We start from the raw sequence: 17,489 nt of genomic DNA, 5'->3' as shown, positions 1-17,489 counted from the left end.
TACAAAATTAGAAAGCCTTTTGGTAACATGGGCACTACATAATACTTGTTCAACTAAAAGGTTCAAGTGGGTGGCAAAGAAAATAGTCATGTTAAAATCAAGCAATTAACAAACTCAATAACTTGTAAATAAAAGTGGGGATTATGCCACTATGTAGCTCTTATTTACTTATTAAACATATTGCAAACTTGTTCCAACAAAAATTACAATGGTGTATTGGTAAGAACGTTTGTTAAAAGAGGTGCAAAAGGAAGATACATCTTTTATTTTAAGCACCATAACTATGTGGTATCCTTGTTTATATCTTCTGAAATTATTTTTACCTCTTTTTTTCTCATTGTAACAACACTTTTCAAACTTTTATATGCATAGTTTTCTCGCTGCCCATGGTTAAATCACAAGAAAAGATTTAAGATTCCTCAAACGTACAATTTAATTTTGAGTATAACACCCATAGAAAATAATCAAAATACTCATTTGAATTAAGCAAGAATATGGAACCAGGAATTTAAATCAATTATTATGGAAGAATCCAATGAATGAAAACAGAAGGGCTGCAGAGGCACAATATCTGTCATAGCCAATCTGTTACAAGCCTTACTGTAGAAGCAAGATAAGCACAGAGGCCAACAGAAAGCGGATTTGTTCCAGCATTAAGTTTGTTATTGAAACACTACAAGAATGTCACAATAGCTCTTCAGCTTTAATTGAATCTCATTTCAATATTAAATCAATCACAAATAATAAAAAATGACGGACAAGAGTTCAATTGCCTTCACCATTGCACAGAAGCACAGAGTAGAACAGTTTCCCTAATGACAAAATATCAGTCTTCAATCAAGATCCACTATGCCACTGGGGAGCCTTCGATCTTCCAACCCCGACATTTACAATGTACCTTCGCAAGTGAAGCCATATAATCACCAGATCTGGACAAAGAAGAAAGTAACATCATTCTCTTATCAGTTATGTCCTTTCATAACTATGTCAAATATATGTATCATTTTCCTAGAAAAACAAAAACAGATGGAGGTGCCTTCCTTGCAAGCTACAAGAAAAAAAAGTAGTCCATGACATAAATGCAAAGGGCCATCATATATTTGATTAAGCCTGTCACCTGATTCCTTGCTTATTTAATTATAAAAAAAAATGCTTGGAAATGTCATGAATGCATGAGATGGCTGTTGGGCAAAAGATTAATAAAAAATTTAAATGTTAACTAAGTATATATTATCATGTTTAACTCCCTGTTAAAATCTAATTTTCCCAACTTGTAAGGAAGCCTTTCCAGAATGGGTCAACCTGGTCTTCAATCAAAGTTTTCGGGTTCATGATTATTCCAGGCATTTTCATGCTTAAGGAAAGGCATTCATCCCTCCTCCAGCATGTTAGTTGAAGGAGTTCCACTGAAAACAACATTTGCACATGACAAAGAAGTAATCCGGTCTTGATTGTGGACAACTTGTTCCAAATTGAAGAGATAAACGAATTATTATTCAGTGACCTCCTAAAGCTTAAATGTTGGACAATTGCCACTAGAGACCAACAGAAATAAGGACTGGTTCTGCAAGGGCATTTTGCCAGCGCAGAGCATAGATAAGAAGATTTTAATGTATGCCTACAAATACAACAGTGTGCTCTATTCTGACTTTTAGCAGAAGGTACCTTGAGTATTACAATTATGATTATGTGTGTTATACTGATATTATTTTTCATTATGATGCATTCCTGTGTTCAGCAAAATTTCCCAGGAGCCGAAAGACGAAAATCTTCAGTTGTGAAGAAAATTAATGGAACTATCATGCTGAACTCAAGATATATGCATGCCATAAAATGGAAAGAGCTAACCTTAATCCATAGGGAGAACAGCTTGCATCGATCATAGCAGCCTCTGCAGAAACTGGATCCTTCTGTAAAGGCCATGTACAAGACAATAGACATTTACTTGCAAGTTCTCAGCAACACTATCCTAGAAATAATAACAAGCTTCAAGTATCTTAAACGTAATTCCCAAAAAAAAAGATGATACCGTATAAATTTAAGACTGACTGCAATGCAAACACTTAAATTACAAATGTTAGAGGAGATGGCACCAATTTCAGTCACCGAACACCACATCAGGCCAGTCGATTATAATATCGTTCTACAAGGGTAGAAATATTAGTTTCTAAAAAGATGCCAACAATATTTCCTCTCTTACGTGTGCTGTGAATTGGTTATCATTATTACCTACAAAGATAGTCATTGAAACCGGCAGTTTAGACCGTTTTCACTGAAAACTGGTCTGGCTCTAGCTCTAGGCTGGCTAGTTTCAACAGTCCCGTAACTGGTCCGTCCTGCAGCTCTGTTGGCAACAAGAACACTCAGGAGGAACCAAAAAAAAGCGACCTTAAAAAGTGTTCCCTCAGCTAAACCCTAGTGCAAGGTTATTTAACGATGCTTCCACTCTCTTTCACTGTTATCAGTTACGAGATTTCTTTTTGTTTGATTTTCTATTTAACCTTTCCTATTAAAATCTGTATATAAGATAGACAACAAAATTAAATTAAATTCTTAAGGTATATAAGGAAGACAGAAAATTTAACTTCAATTTTATAGCGTTAAAAAGTGAAAAGTGGGACTCCCATTTCACGATGTTCGCTAACGTTCTCACAGTCCTAAACGCTAGCAAGCACAAAGTGGAAACTGAGGTATTTTTCTAGTTTCAACAAAACAGTTTTTCAATATTTCAGCACCATATGAGATAAAACAATACAACCTTGGTCTCTTATATCTAGTGGATTGGGGGATTTTAAGATTGTAGCATGATACGATTACGAGTGATTGCTCTGTGATGATAAGTGTTACAAGAGACATCTCGCCTTTGGAGATTATGCATTCTAGTGGTAGGCTAAGTTGCACGAAATGCCGAGTTTCCGAAACGGGTACGTTTAGAAACGTCACCTCCCAAAAATGGAAATGCCAACTGAAACGTCATATATATATATATATATAAAGTTAGAAATAAGTGAATAAGACATTATCTTGCAATTGAAAAGGGAATAAGACCCATAGATGACAATTTAGAAGGAAAACCAAGTCTATATTAACTCTCATAGATGATTACATGATGGTCGAGTTTCGGAGTTTCGGGTACTAGTACAACCCGAAACGCTGAGTTCCTAGAAGTTTCGTGTAACATAGGTGGTAGGCAAGCCATTTTAGCTCATCTTATTTGAAGTGCTTTTGCTTTCACCATTGTGGGCCTGTTGTCACACAGAATGTCTAGGCACCGCAACAACGACTCAAATCGGGGGCTGTCACCTTGATCCCCAATCTCTCTATTTATGTTATCTCCCTAGAGCATGTTAAGGGGGGTAGACCCTATGGAAAAATGGAATGAAGAAGAACTAGTTGAGAACCAACTAGTTTGGGAAACATAGTGAAGCGATCAAGTACTTGATTAAGATTTAGCAAGACTTATAAGATTTGATTAGATTTTAAACGATTGATACCAGTGCCTTATGGAATCAACGATCTTGCTAGTGAAAATAAGACCAAGTAATCAATTAGCAACTGCTGCTCAGATGAATGACTATCTTATATGAAATGCAGATCCTAATGCTAATGTGAGATGCAAGAATCTTGGTTAATTTTAGTTAAATGCCTACTTAGATATGAATCCTTCAATCCTTTCTGTGTTGAGCCTGATTTCGTAGTAATTGGCAGAGAGAAGATAAGGCAAAGCACACTAAAGTGTGATTAACGATACCTTTCTTGAAAATCTAACATACCCAGTGCCTCCGGCACTGCAGAGAGCTGTGACTCTGACGACTGCAACGTCACCATTTTAAGTACTATTAAAAACAAGCTTCTCAAACAAAGATGGATGGATACCTATCTCTCTATTGACCAAGCTTATGCTTGGAAGTAAATTTTATTCATGCAAAGCTAACTTATGTGCGAATGCACTAGATGATGAAATAAAGTTAGATTCAAGGATGAAAAATGCTTATGTTATGATCTGATTCAAAGTTATATATCAAAGCCCTTAATTGTCAAAATGAATGTTCACTTCACTAGACAAAGATTGAAAGATAAACTTCTTAGCAATATCATAATTAAAACACAAGCTTACTTCAAATATTTTTTTTTTAATACAATTATAGCTCAAAGAGAACAAAAACTTATTTGCAATCAATGTCAACAAATTCTCAAAAAATACTCAGTTTATGAAACAAAAGATATGCATTTTATCACAATTCCATGACAGAGTACTTAATTTTCAGAAATTAGTTTTTAGGACAGAAGTAAGAAAAACTTTATGACAACAGCAATATGACAATGAAAACAGTAAGCTATCAGTGATATCTTTATGCCAAAAATTTACCAAAATTTTTCCAGACTTGCCCACATGAATTATCAAAAAATTTCAGCCTGTTATGATATGATTTTCAAAATGATATAAGATCTAATATACTTATTACAACCAGCAATTAAAACATGAAATAAACCTAATGATGAAGTTAATTCCTTAATGTATTAGGTGACTTAGGAACTGATTTTAGGCTAACCCACATGAAATTTTGCCGCTGTTACATTTTAGACTTCAGAAACAGAGTTATTCAAAGATAATAGTCACCCAAAATGTAGATCTAGGCCAAATTTTTTATACACATCAAACATAAATGACTTATTAATGTATTTAACAATTTTTTTAGTTAATTTCAAACCACTTAAATGTGTTTTTCACCACTATTAGAAATGTATATGACTGTTGTAGCAAACAGTGAGGAAAAAGATGGTTCAGAGATCAAACCCTTAGGCCCTAGGCCTTGATGATCACTTGCCCAAGTTGCCAAAACAAAATTCAATACCTGAAACACAAATTTTTAACAATTTTTTGCAAAAACCCACTAATGATTAGCTTCATAAAATTAAATATTCAGATCAGAAATGGAGCAAAGGGGATCTAGGGTCAATGAGAGCTAGCACTTGGGCTAGGAGAAGGCAGATCTAGGCTTAGGAGCCCCAAAACTTGAAACCCTTGCTCTGAAAAAATTATTTTGCTTCAGATCTTCAAATTTATTGCAAAATCTTTAATGGTTGGCCTTGCAAAAATATTTGAAACAAGATATTGCCCTCCAGGGCCTAGATCTGTCTCAAAACCCCCAGATCTGCTTGAAAAAATCTCAGATCTAAAGATTTACTTGGTTGATTTCTCATATCTATTCTTGCATACAATCTTTGAGCCCAGATCTTGCCCTCCAGGGTCTAGATCTAGCTAAGATCTGAAAATTTTCTTGGCTGATTTCTCAAATCTATTCCTGCACACAATCTTTGAGCCCGTATCTTGCCCTCCAGGGTCTAGATTTAGCTTAGATCTGAAGATTTTCTTAGTTGATTTCTCAGATTTGTTCCAGCACAAGTGAAAAGAGAAAAACCCAATACCCAATATGTACAAAAATATAGAAAATCCCAAAAACCCAAGTGTTAAAATTCAAAATTATGTTACAAAATTTCAGATCTACATAAGTAAATAATCAATCTATACAAATAATTTACAAATTTATATAAATAATTTACAGATCTAATAGATCTGAGGAGTATGAATCCAACTCCACTCCCAGATCTGATAATCTAAGGCTCTTAATAGCCAAATTTATCAAAATTTCCACAAAATATTTAAAATATTTTGAAATTTTAGAGAGATACTAGCCCAAAAACACCATGCAGAAAAAACATTATCGTTAGATAAATCCCAAGGCTTATATGAAGTAGGCTCTTCAAAAAATATGTGTTGAGAGTTGGCTAGTCCAATAGAGGACTATCCCCAAACGCTCAATGAGAACCTGAGAGATCCTCTGCAAACACTAGATCAACCATCAAATCAAATAGAGAAATAGAACAACAATAAAATTCTAAAGAAATAGAGATACCTGCTACTTCAATCAAAATTAAAAATGTTACCCTAGATCCAACAAACTGAATAAGATACCTGTATACAGATTATTCTAAAAGAGCTATTGATTGATAGTTTTCACATAATATTAAGCAGAAATTAAAACAATGTTACCATAAATTCATGAAGAGGAACACTACAGCACATTGAAACCCCAAAGACTTTTGCATTAATTCAAAAAAGTATACAAGAGAGCTTGAGAGCTTAGTAAACGATCAAAAGATCGAATGGATCAACTGACAAATGACCTCCTATTTAAAGATAAATCTTCCAACAACTAGTTCGTGTGATCCTTATCAAAGCAATTTCGATCGTTGATGAGGATTAAAATTTCTTTTAATCTCATCCATCGAAATTTTAAATTCTTTAGGAAATTCAAAATTTTCAATTAAATGCTTTTTAATTAACTCAAAAAAGAAAATTTTGAGTTAATTTTCTCAAAAATTTGACTTTGACTTAAACCTCAGGGACCAAAGGCTTAAAATTTAGCAAAATAATTAATTTACCTCAGTCCTAGAACCTTTTAAAATTTGTATTTTAAGGACCTAGGAATTTTGCCTTTTGGAAAATTTAAATTTACCTAGGACCTATAATTAATTAAATTTCTGACTTAGGATTTTAATCAATTTTTTGCCAGAAAATTTAATTAATTAACCTATGAAGGAATAAATTATTTTTCCAACTCTCAAGACACTTTACATCATCGTTTTCATATATTTTACATCACAAGGGGGAAAACCCATCTGAAATAGACCCTCACAAACTACCCATTTCTTTGACACAAATATAATCCAACAGACTAAGCAATTTGTAATAAAATAACCTAACCAAATAGTTAGGATTATTCCCAAATCACTTTTACATACACTCGATCTAGAACACTAGGACTCCCCTAAGATCCCAGTGACAAAATATATTCCGGCTTTGGGGTAAGGCTGAAGGAAAACTCTATCGACCATTTGAGAATGGCTCGATGAGACAAAAAACCTCCCGGAATGTATATCGTCACTAGAAAAATAGGTTTACCTAGGTGATTACATACACGACACGAATTTGCTGAGATTATTTACATTATACATATGCAAACTGGGTTTACATTATAAGATGATGATCAAGGTGATGATGATAACTGGACGACACGAACACATCAATTAGGCGCTATTCTTTTTGCGAAAAAATGGGGTGTACTGCTATGGGTCATTGACACGCAGTGGTCAACAAGGCCAAAGGGTTATTGTAACATAATTTTTTGAACTCTAAAGGTCATTTGGAGCCTCAATGTTTATGTATTTTGATTGAGATATGTATCACACTGTGTCATTTCACTATATTCACCTTTAAATGCTATATACATAAACAAACTTTACATATTTGGTATCCAATGTTTTGTATTTACATTGATGTACATTAAGTATTCATTTTAATAAAAAATATAATATTTTATGTATTATATAGATGACCAATTTTTTCCTGATTCTAGTATGGTTCTTAATCTAGTTTGAGATATTGATTTTTCCAATTCCAATTCTAATAACTTTGCTTACAACTTATTAATACTTAAAACTGTTTGGTTCCAAATATTGGCTCCTAAAGAGTTAATGCTTGAAACTAGAAGAGTTAAAAGGTAACTAGGGAAAGTGCCAATGATGCCTTGCACAATCCCTCTAATACTTAAAACTGTTTGGTTCCAAATATTGGCTCCTAAAGAGTTAATGCTTGAAACTAGAAGAGTTAAAAGGTAACTAGGGAAAGTGCCAATGATGCCTTGCACAATCCCTCTACACTTCAAGCTGGTGCTTTCTAGCCTCAAAGGGGAATTCTTGTGCAATCTAGAAATGAAAGTGTGAGTCCTAGAACAAAGAATGATGCCAAACTACAGAAGGTGCTCATCGTAATATAAAAAATCAGACCTGTAATCTGTGATAAAATGCACTAAACAGCTAGGAAGAATGCGGATTTACACCTAAGGATGAATCTCTGCCTTAAGAACCATGTAAATCTATTGTTAGGACATAAAAATTTGTGCTTAGAAGTACAAATCTGTGTGTGGAAATAAAAAATACAGCAAGTTTAATTACTAAAATTATGAATTGTGATTGAAGTGCCTAGATTTATATGGGTTGAGTTCGCAAATCGACTAAGAGAGAGTAATTCTTGATGTTAGTCAATTCAAGGATTGAAGCAAAGAAAGAGACTCTTTTAACAAGTGAGATACAAACCCCAAATATATATTACCTTTGTTAAATCTCCTAATACCAGCCTAGATTTATTTTCTCGCGACAATTATTAATTCCCAACAATTTATTTTATTAACCAAATAAATTCTGAATTGTTGGAAAATAAATCATTGGTATTTTAACTTCCAAAAATTTATGTGCAGTGGAAATATAATTAAAGAGATCAATCACACATTACAATAGATAAATACCAACAACAATTCTCCTTCACTAATTTAATCTCAGGAAAATCAAGGCTTTGACCCACAAAGATATTACAAGGAAATATGCATTGATTGGAACCTACAACTCGGTCCCACTAGAAGAATTTGGCCCTAGGAATTTTGGCCCACTGGAAATTAGCCTATGAAGAAATTTGACCTAGAGAATTTCAGCCTACCTCTCACTAGCAACTCAGCCCTGCGACTTCCCCTCGCACAACCACTGCGCCTCATGAAATTCGCCCCTAGCAAATCAGCCACTCCAACAATTCTACCTCCTTTCTTTAGCAATTCGGCCCTGCAATCTCCAACAATTCGGCCTCGTAGAAATGCTCTCGAATCAACCTGCACTCTTCCTCCTCTGCACTACAGTCTAGCTGAGCCTCTTGCTCTAGAGAAAAATCACTCTCTCCTTGTTGTGTCTTCACCTCTCCCTGAGGCTTATTTTATAATAATCTTCATGAGGCCCAAATTACTAACCCTAATCTCCCTTCTAGAAGAGCTAGGAGATCAACAGTTGAGACCATTTATAAGTCACATAAATAATTTCATTATTTATCATTAGAAATTGACTTAATAGTTCACAATAATTAATTGATTTTAATTATTTTACTTTTCCTAAGTTAGACTTAGGAAAGAAGACATAAATCACTTACCCCATAAAGCAAGCACCTAAAGGGGCAATAAATCATCTTCTACATTTTAAGACACTAATCCTATGCAAAAGACCTTCTGAAGCTACCATAAGCTTCAACACTCCCTCCTAGTAAGGAAGGGATTCCCGCTACCCCCAACTTGTCTTTGTGTTTCACAAACTTCCCTTTCACTAGAGGATTAAAGAGAATATCTGCCACCTGCTCCTCTATGGAAATGTACTGCAATCTCACAACACCTCTCTGGATTCTATCTCTAATGAAGTGATATCTTATCTCAATATGCTTGGACCAATAATGAAACATAGGTTTCTCAGAGAGCTTAATGCAACTTTGATTATCAGATTGAATCATTGTTGTCCCCATCTCTAGATCAAATAACCCAACAAGCATCTTGTGTTGAATTTTGTAACTATACTCGTTCTTCATAATGTATATTTGGCCACTTCATGTATTTATATTGATTATTATAAAGCATATTTAAATACTAGAGTCAAAAGAAAAATATATTTGAGTCGAAGTTTCATTCCGACTTTTAAAAGAAAAAAAATGAATTTTGAAACTGAAATTTTTGGCTCCAAGATTGTCAAGTCGGCCTATATCCAAGTAAAGTCGGCCCAGGGCAAAGGACACACCCATTCAACCCAACATATCACTATATAAAGGCAACTTGACCTCACTCTCTTGGCACCAATTTGCACTTCCTCAAGAAGACAATTTCTGGGCATCTTAGCGAAGATCAAGAAGGAAGAGTGTTGAGAAATCTAGGGCAACTAGATTAGGTGATTTCTCTTACTTTGATAACTGCTTGTGATGTATTTTTACTTAACTTGATTAGCTTATTCTTTCAATTGATTATGATTAGTGTTCTTATCATCAAACAACTACCAAACCCAAGTGTGGGCTTCCCTTTTATTAGCTACCCTTGTACCCCAACATGTGGTCCAGGGTTGCCCCTTTCATTCCCTACTCTGTTCATCTCTTTATCACCGACCACCACCCTTTGAAGGATGTACCGTGGACATACTATCCCCTTTGAAGGTAGAAACCACCTAATAGGGTACTTGGTTAACCCCATTTGGAGCTTGGAGACATTAGCACATGCCAAAGCCCATTATGGAAGGGCATGCCATTATGAAGTGCCCACTTGTTTTCCATGGTTTGTAAGCTCTTTAACTCGGTTTCCTTTAATGACTTGTTATACTAGAAGGCTAGGGGGCGCATTGGATCTTATGCATGATTGCAGATGGCCTCCATTTTGGGTTTGGTCTCCCTAAATGGGGTCCTAACCCTCCAGAGGGCTACATTGGCACATATATGGTGTGTGTTGAGAGCCATGGGCCTCCACAGCAGTAGACAACACTCCATGGATCCCCAGAGATGTTCAGAGATTGCTCGAGATTCACCTATTGGACGAGGAAGATGCACCTAGTTCACCATGCCCATCCAGCCCCATAGTTGTACCATGCACTTGGCAGATGACCTAGGACTTGTATGCTGATGTGGCACTTACACCATCATCTAAGCCCTTACAGATGGTCTACAGGCATCTTCAACCTACTTGGAGACCCATGAGGTTACTTGTGAGCCCTCACACCCATTATGAGCACCACAGGTTTATTATTTGGAAAACAAGGGGCCAACCCCTTGTCCACTACTTTTGGGAGTCCTATTCATCATTGTGGCACTTATGGACTTCATAAGGCTTCTTAGAAGGCCCAACGACGTATTATGTTGATTATTGTAGCATCGGATGTGCTCTAACTTCGAGATTTCGCAGAGAGGCTAAGACACATGCATTCTCCAATACTTAGAAATCATTTGAGAAAATTCCACCTACAGATGGTTTAATTAAAATAATTAATCATTTCTAATGTACTCCTAAGTCTAAATTTAGAAAATGTGATGAATTAAAGGGTATTAATTAAATCTGGTGTGAATCTTCTAGAAGAAGACGAGGATCAACTCCCAGTTAATTTCGACCTTTGATTATGTTTTAATCTTGGTCGTTGGTGCTCGAACGAAAGATTATAAGAAGGAGCTTGATGAGCACTTGGAGAACACATGTGGGACACTGAGATAGTGAGATCAAGAGATTGAATTTCTCAAGAGTAGCAGCGTTGAGTTGTCGGAGAGAGATCCAGTGATCTTCTTGCAATGAGGGGCAGGGACAGTAGACTAAAGGAGAGTTTTCCAAATCCGGAGAGTGCAAAGAAGAGAAGGCACAGAGAGGTTCAGAGAGGTAACGCGGTGCCACGCAGAGGCAGCACAAAGCTTTAGAGGGGGTCTGAAATTTTGCTGGGAGAAATTGAGATCTAGAGCTAGAAGTTGGGGTGTGAGGTCGGAGGGCCAGAGGGTCGAAGTTTCAGTCAATAGAAGATCAGAAGAGGAGCTGACACAAAGCCTAGAGGCTGTGATGTAGATCTACGTACGCTGATGCAGAGGCTGCGCAAAGCACGGTGGGGCTAGCCATCCAGAGCCTGGATCAGATTCGGATCACCAGTGACAATGTGAGATTTTTCTCACTACCTCTTTGCCAGTTTATTCTTTGTATCAGATTGTCAGTGTGGGCATCTAGAGATTTGTACTCATAAACTACTGCATAATAATAAAACCCTCAGTTGTTGCACCGGTTTTCCCACATTGGGTTTTTCTGAGTACGTTTGTCCAAAAATAATGGTATATTTGTGTGTGTTTACTTCTCTCCTATGCAGTATTTAGTTTCCACAATATTTATTTTGTGTAGGTTGTAGTGTATGTATTTCGATATTTGCTATAGAAAACTGCAAGTAATTTGTTTAAAGTAATTTAACAAATAGGAGAAATATCATTAGTTTGTTGCAGTAGGAATCGGGTCACCGATTTTTCACATGGTATTAGAGGACATATCGTAAGTAGAAGAGATCAGTTGCAGGCGGAAGAGGGAGTTCGAAAACACTGCATAGGTAGCATTTTGAAACCCCAGAGTGGCAGCGCAGTCCATTGGCTAGGAGGGCTAATTTTCGTGGAAAATTACTTCTCTAAGTGAGTCGACAGAGAGTAAATTTTCCGAATCGAAGATTCACAGAGGCAGAGGGAGCAACACAACAGTTTCCACGTAGAGCAGATCTTCAACTGGGATGTAGTCATTTTGTAGCAGTTACTGGCGGAATAGTGTCAAAACGAGAGGAGAGCACATATTGAGGGAATTCTTTCCCCAAGGGCCTTCTAGCCAAGAAGTTTGAATATTCCCAGCAGAGCAACAATAGCTGTGTGCAGGGTTTCTCACTCCAGAAGAGAGTGCAAATAGCTGGGCAGTAGCTGCGCAAAGGAGAAGAGGAGGAATTCGACTTTTATCAAAGAGATGGCATCAACTGGGTTGAGAGATCAAGATCGGTTGGACGGAGCCTCCAACTATGTGATCTGGAAGGCTAGAATTTCTTGCCTTCTAGATGAACATGATCTCAAAACTTATGTCGATAGTGTGGTAGTTGTACCCGCGTGTGCAGATCCGCTCAAGAAGTACAAGGAGATGGCAAGAGCTAAGAGGTTTATTCTCGATGGGGTTCGAGATCATGTGGTATCTCACATAGCTGGCAAAGATATTGCTCGACAGATGTGGGAGGCACTAGCTACACTATACGAAGGATCTTCTGAGTAGTGAAAGATGTATCTTGAGGAGAAGCTGAGATGCACGAGGATGCAGAAAGGGGAGTGTGTAGACCCCTTCCTTACTAGGCTTCAGGATGTCCGGGACCAACTAGCTTCAGTAGGATTAGCGCCCCAACCTACATAGTTTGTACGATTAGCACTGAACAACGTTTCTGAAGATTGGCAAGTTTTCATCCAGAGTATCCTGAGCAGTTTGCCAGATTGGGAATGTGTGTGGACTGATCTGCAACAACAGGAGATGAGGCGTGATCTGGTGAAGACCACCATTAGTGGCAACTGTAGCAGTGGGACAAAGCAAGTAAAGGAGGAGGAAGACGTGGCCCTTGCATCTAAGGGGTAGCAGGAGCAACGCAGAAGAAAGAAGGACATTTCAAAGATCAAGAGCTTTAGGTGTGGTGAGTTGGGCCACTACAACACTCAGTGTCCTCTCAAAAAGAAGGACAGAGAGGAGAAGCAGGATCAGCAGGCTGCATCCACTGAGATCGACAGGTTGTCCTTCAGATTGGAGGAAGAGTTTTCCATGATCGCCAAGTTACCTCCAGGGGTGAAGTGGGGTGATCTGGAGTTGTAGCCCCAAAGAGCTACAGGATGGGCAGGATTCTTAAGGAGGTCCACCTCATGAATCAGTACCTTGCTACGGGAGCCCAAGACATGCAGTAGCAAGATGGATTAGTGGCAGTTGGTGCAGTCAAGTGCCAAAGTGACAAATGCAGTAGCTAATAGCAGGTCAGAGACTAAGTAACACAGAGCAGAGTTGGAAGCAATGCAATTGGCACAATGCAAAGCCAACAGCAATGTAGAGGCTTCAGTGACAGCGCAAAGGTTAGCAGCAGTCAGAACTCAAACGACAGATCCATCATATTGACCATAGTTGGTTCAGTATTTTGAATACTTTTCTGTTGCAGTTGCAGCAGCCGCAAATGGAGAAGGTCGCAGTGCAGATGCAGTGTTGGCAGCAGTTCAATAGGGCTAACAATAGCACAGTTGTAGCAATCAAAGTTGCACAATGGTTGGTGGGTAGAAGCAGCCAGACATCAGTAGCGTAGCAGGAGATGGTGCAGAGATAGAGTGATGCTTCAGTGGGTTGCAGCACTAGAGCAAATTTCTCACTAAGAGGGAGTATTGATTTTTATAGCATCGGATGTACTCTAGCCTCAAGATTTTGCAGAGAGGCTAAGACACATGCATTTTCCAATACCCAGAAATCGTTTGAGAAAATTCCACTTAGAGATGGTTTAATTAAAATAATTAATCATTTTTAATGTATTCCTAAGTCTAAAGTTAGGAAACGTAATTAATTAAAGGGTATTAATTAAATCTAGTGTGAATCTTCTAGAAGAAGACGAGGATCAACTCCCAGTTAATCTTAGCCTTTGATTATGTTTTAATCTTGGTTGTTGGTGCTCCAACGAGAGATTATAAGAAGGAGTTTGATGGGCACTTGGAGAATACATGGGGGACACCGAGATAGTGAGATCAAGAGATCAAAGTTCTCAAGAGTAGCAACATTAAGTTGCTGGAGAGAGATCGAGTGATCTTCTTGCAGTGAGGGGCAGGGATAGTAAACTGGAGGAGAGTTTTCTAGATCTGGAGAGTGCAAGGCAAAGAAGGCACAGAGAGGTTCAGAGAGGCAGTGCAGAGCTTCAAAGGGAGTCTAAAATTTTGTTGGGAGAAATCGAGATCTAGAGCCAGAAGCCGAGGTGTGAGACCAGAGGGCCAAAGGGTCAAATTTCTAGTCAGCAGAAGATCAGAGGAGGAGGTGATGCAAAGCCTAGAGGCTGTGATGCAGATCTGAGTAGGTTGGCACAGAGGTTGCGCAAAGGCAATGTGGGGCTAGCCATCCAAGGCTTGGATTAGATTTAGATTGCCAGTGACAGTGTGAGATTCTTCTCACTACCTCTTTGCCATTTTATTCTCTGTATTAGATTGCCAGTGTGGGCATCTAGAGATTTGTACTCATAAACCACTGCATAATAATAAAACCCTCAGCTGTTGCACTGATTTTCCTACATTGGGTTTTTCTGGGGACGTTTGTCCAAAAATAACGGTGTATTTGTGTGTGTTTACTTCTCTCCTGTGCAATATCTAGTTTCTGCATTATTTATTTTGTGTAGGCTGCAATGTATGTATTTCGATATTTGTTGTAGAAAACTGCAAGTAATTTGGTTAAAGTAATTTAACAAATAGGAGAAATATCATCCATTTGCTGCAGTATGAATCGGGTCATGGATTTTTCACATATTATTGATCATTCGACCTCTTGAGAGACTTATTATTTTGTTTATGAGCTAGTTTGGTGGGCTTGTCACCAAAAGTTAGTTATTTTGCACATTATTTTATTTTAGGGGCTAATGTAGGCCAAAATAAGCTAAATCGAATTCATTAGAAGTGTATAAATAGAAGTGAGATGAAATCATTTGATCATCGTCACTTGGATTGGATCATTATCTTTTTTGATATTTTCACTGTTCCTTCTTGGTGGATGAAAATTTGGAGCATGGATGAATTTTGATGTTTGGATTATCTTTTCTTGTCTTGGAGCTTCTTGATTAGCAAGTTTGTTGATGGTTGGATATATTATCTTACATGTAAGTACAAATTTAATGCTATTTCTTCTTTTACTTTGTCACATGCATTGATGATGGGATTTTTGCTATACTAGGGCTAATCGCTGAATGCATTTACTGCGAAATTGTGGAATTATGTTTCTATATAGCATCTCTTTGTGTATGGGCTATGTATGTTCAACGAATTCTCCTAGGGATAATTCTATGGTTGAATTTATCTTGATAAGCCATCTCATTTTGCAAAATGAAGTATAAAGCTTTAAGGTCACTCTCTTTTGCCATAATGCTAAGGGAAGTAGTCCTTGAAGCCTTCTTGACCTAGAAACGAAGTCCATTCTCATTATTCCTCTTGACTCCAATCTCCCCAAAGGATTAGGCATTGGTCTACGATAAGGTGATCATTTTAAGAACCATTTTTTTTCACCTTTTCCTCTTTATTCTAGGTCTAGCCACATTAGGCCTCCTAAGGCATCATTTTCCTAACAAACCAACCATGGAAAGACTTCAATCTCTTGGCCTCTCCTGCGCTGGTGTGTCTCCTAGGTCCCCTTCAAATTTGAGGAGATTCCGACAGTGGGATTGTGAGATATCCCAAGCCCTAACCTTGAGACTGATTTTGCTCTAGGTTTCCCTAGGCTAGTACTTAATTGGGATCATTTTAGCACCTATAAGTGAAGATCTTTTTTTTTTATCCCCTTCTCTTCCTTGTTTAGGTCAAGATCATCATTGGTTGCTAAACTCCCTTCTCTTGACATAACTTGGGTCCACTTGGTTCCGTGTGGTCCCATATCTCATCAAAGTCAACTCTTCAACAGCCACTTGAGAATCCAAGTTCCAAAAGGATTTTTAAGGTTTAGGAACCCACTTTACAAGTCACATTCCCTAAGCCAAGCCCTCAAATCCCTATTCCCTATCTTAGAGAACCTTGCACCTTGCTTAAGAAGCAAGCAAGTCCCACTCTTGAGTTTCTCCTAGGAAAGGGTCATTGAGATCACTTCACATCCATCTTAGTTGATCTATCCCTCATAAGTGATTCTCTATATATCAGGTCTCATCCCATCAATGAAAGTCCATAAAAAGTAGGAAGCTTTAGCCGTGGTGACAGTGGGCTTTAGCTTCATTGTTTTTCTTGACCTAGCAAGTCTCCCTCTAGGACCCCTTACTAGTTTGAGCAATAACATTTTGGTGTCGTTGTCGGGGATACGTAATGTGTGTTTTGTTTCCCATACGAAATATTGACATATCATTATTGGCGACTCCATTGGAAGAATGAAGCCCTAGTTCTTCATTGATATCTAAAGTCAATGCTTGTAGAGTGAAGCAAGCATTTGTCAAGGAAATTTCATTCACCCTGGCGATTCCCATGTCATTAAAGACCTAGCAACTGATGGTCACATATAACTCCCAAGAGATTTTCTCCCACTATTTTGAGCAATCTACGTAACATGAAGAGTGAATATAAAAAGAGTCCTACCAATGACCTTCTTCTTGAGTTATTTTATCAAAATCATGTAGTAAATACCTTGGAGATCATTCTTTGAGAACAGATGAAGGAGGAAAAGTCATCCCTATCTAAAGAAGAGAATGAATGGCATCCTAACCAACACCAAATATATAGTGAAGAATGGGAGGATTTTGAGGAAGATCATGATAGTGAAATAAATGAAGAATCCATGAGTAAATTTTGGGTTGTTGATTGGGAAATTGGGTATGATTATAGAAATGAAAACCCCATAGTTTCTCAAATCCATAAGAATGAGCTCAGGAAAGAAGAAAATGCTCTGCCCCTTCTGAATAACAATGTTGGCCCTTATGAAGCCCTTCCTAGTGATTGGAAAGGTCTCTTCTTTATGTTCCAAGATGATTCAATCAAAGAAGATCCTTCCAAAATTGTGGGAAATTTTGATGACTCTAATATAGAAGAAATTGAGGAAGATGCTTCCTTAGGCCATGCCACCGATAAAGGGTTTTTCTTCATGTTTGAGCATTCCTCCCCTTGTTATGCCCTTGCCCTGGAAATAGATGTTTGTGATGATGTTCATTCCCCTAGTCCTGATGAAGAGATGCTTTTCCTTATGAAGAACCAGGAATCATGGTTTTTCCCCAAATACAATGATGAGTCCACTTCTTGTTTTCCCAATGACCAAAATAATATCATCCTAAATGTGTTTGAGACATTCAATCCTTCTTACCTAGAGGGTGATAGGCTTGAGATAGCTCTTCATCAAAGATTCATGTAC

At 37.6% G+C, this 17,489-nt stretch overlaps 1 protein-coding gene across 1 annotated transcript in view; it reads right to left on the bottom strand.

Annotated features, from left to right (window-relative positions):
• Positions 1–491: 491 nt before the first annotated feature.
• The window catches only part of LOC149174948 (uncharacterized), a 122,030-nt gene continuing 105,032 nt past the window's right edge, over positions 492–17,489 (bottom strand). The window contains exons 6-7 of the mRNA XM_089421013.1: positions 1,849–1,910; positions 492–929 (exon numbers count right to left, since the gene is read on the bottom strand). Of these exons, the coding sequence (XP_089277139.1) occupies positions 848–929; positions 1,849–1,910 (144 nt within the window). The 3' untranslated portion in view covers positions 492–847. The remainder of the gene's footprint in view (positions 930–1,848; positions 1,911–17,489) is intronic.

This window comes from Pinus tabuliformis, chromosome 4_1, assembly GCF_031772625.1.
Source record: "Pinus tabuliformis cultivar Carrire ecotype Pingquan chromosome 4_1, CPIR1, whole genome shotgun sequence".
Taxonomy (NCBI): domain Eukaryota; kingdom Viridiplantae; phylum Streptophyta; class Pinopsida; order Pinales; family Pinaceae; genus Pinus; species Pinus tabuliformis.
The sequence above is the reverse complement of the archived record's forward strand: the minus strand, read 5'-3'. Positions and strand labels throughout refer to the sequence as shown.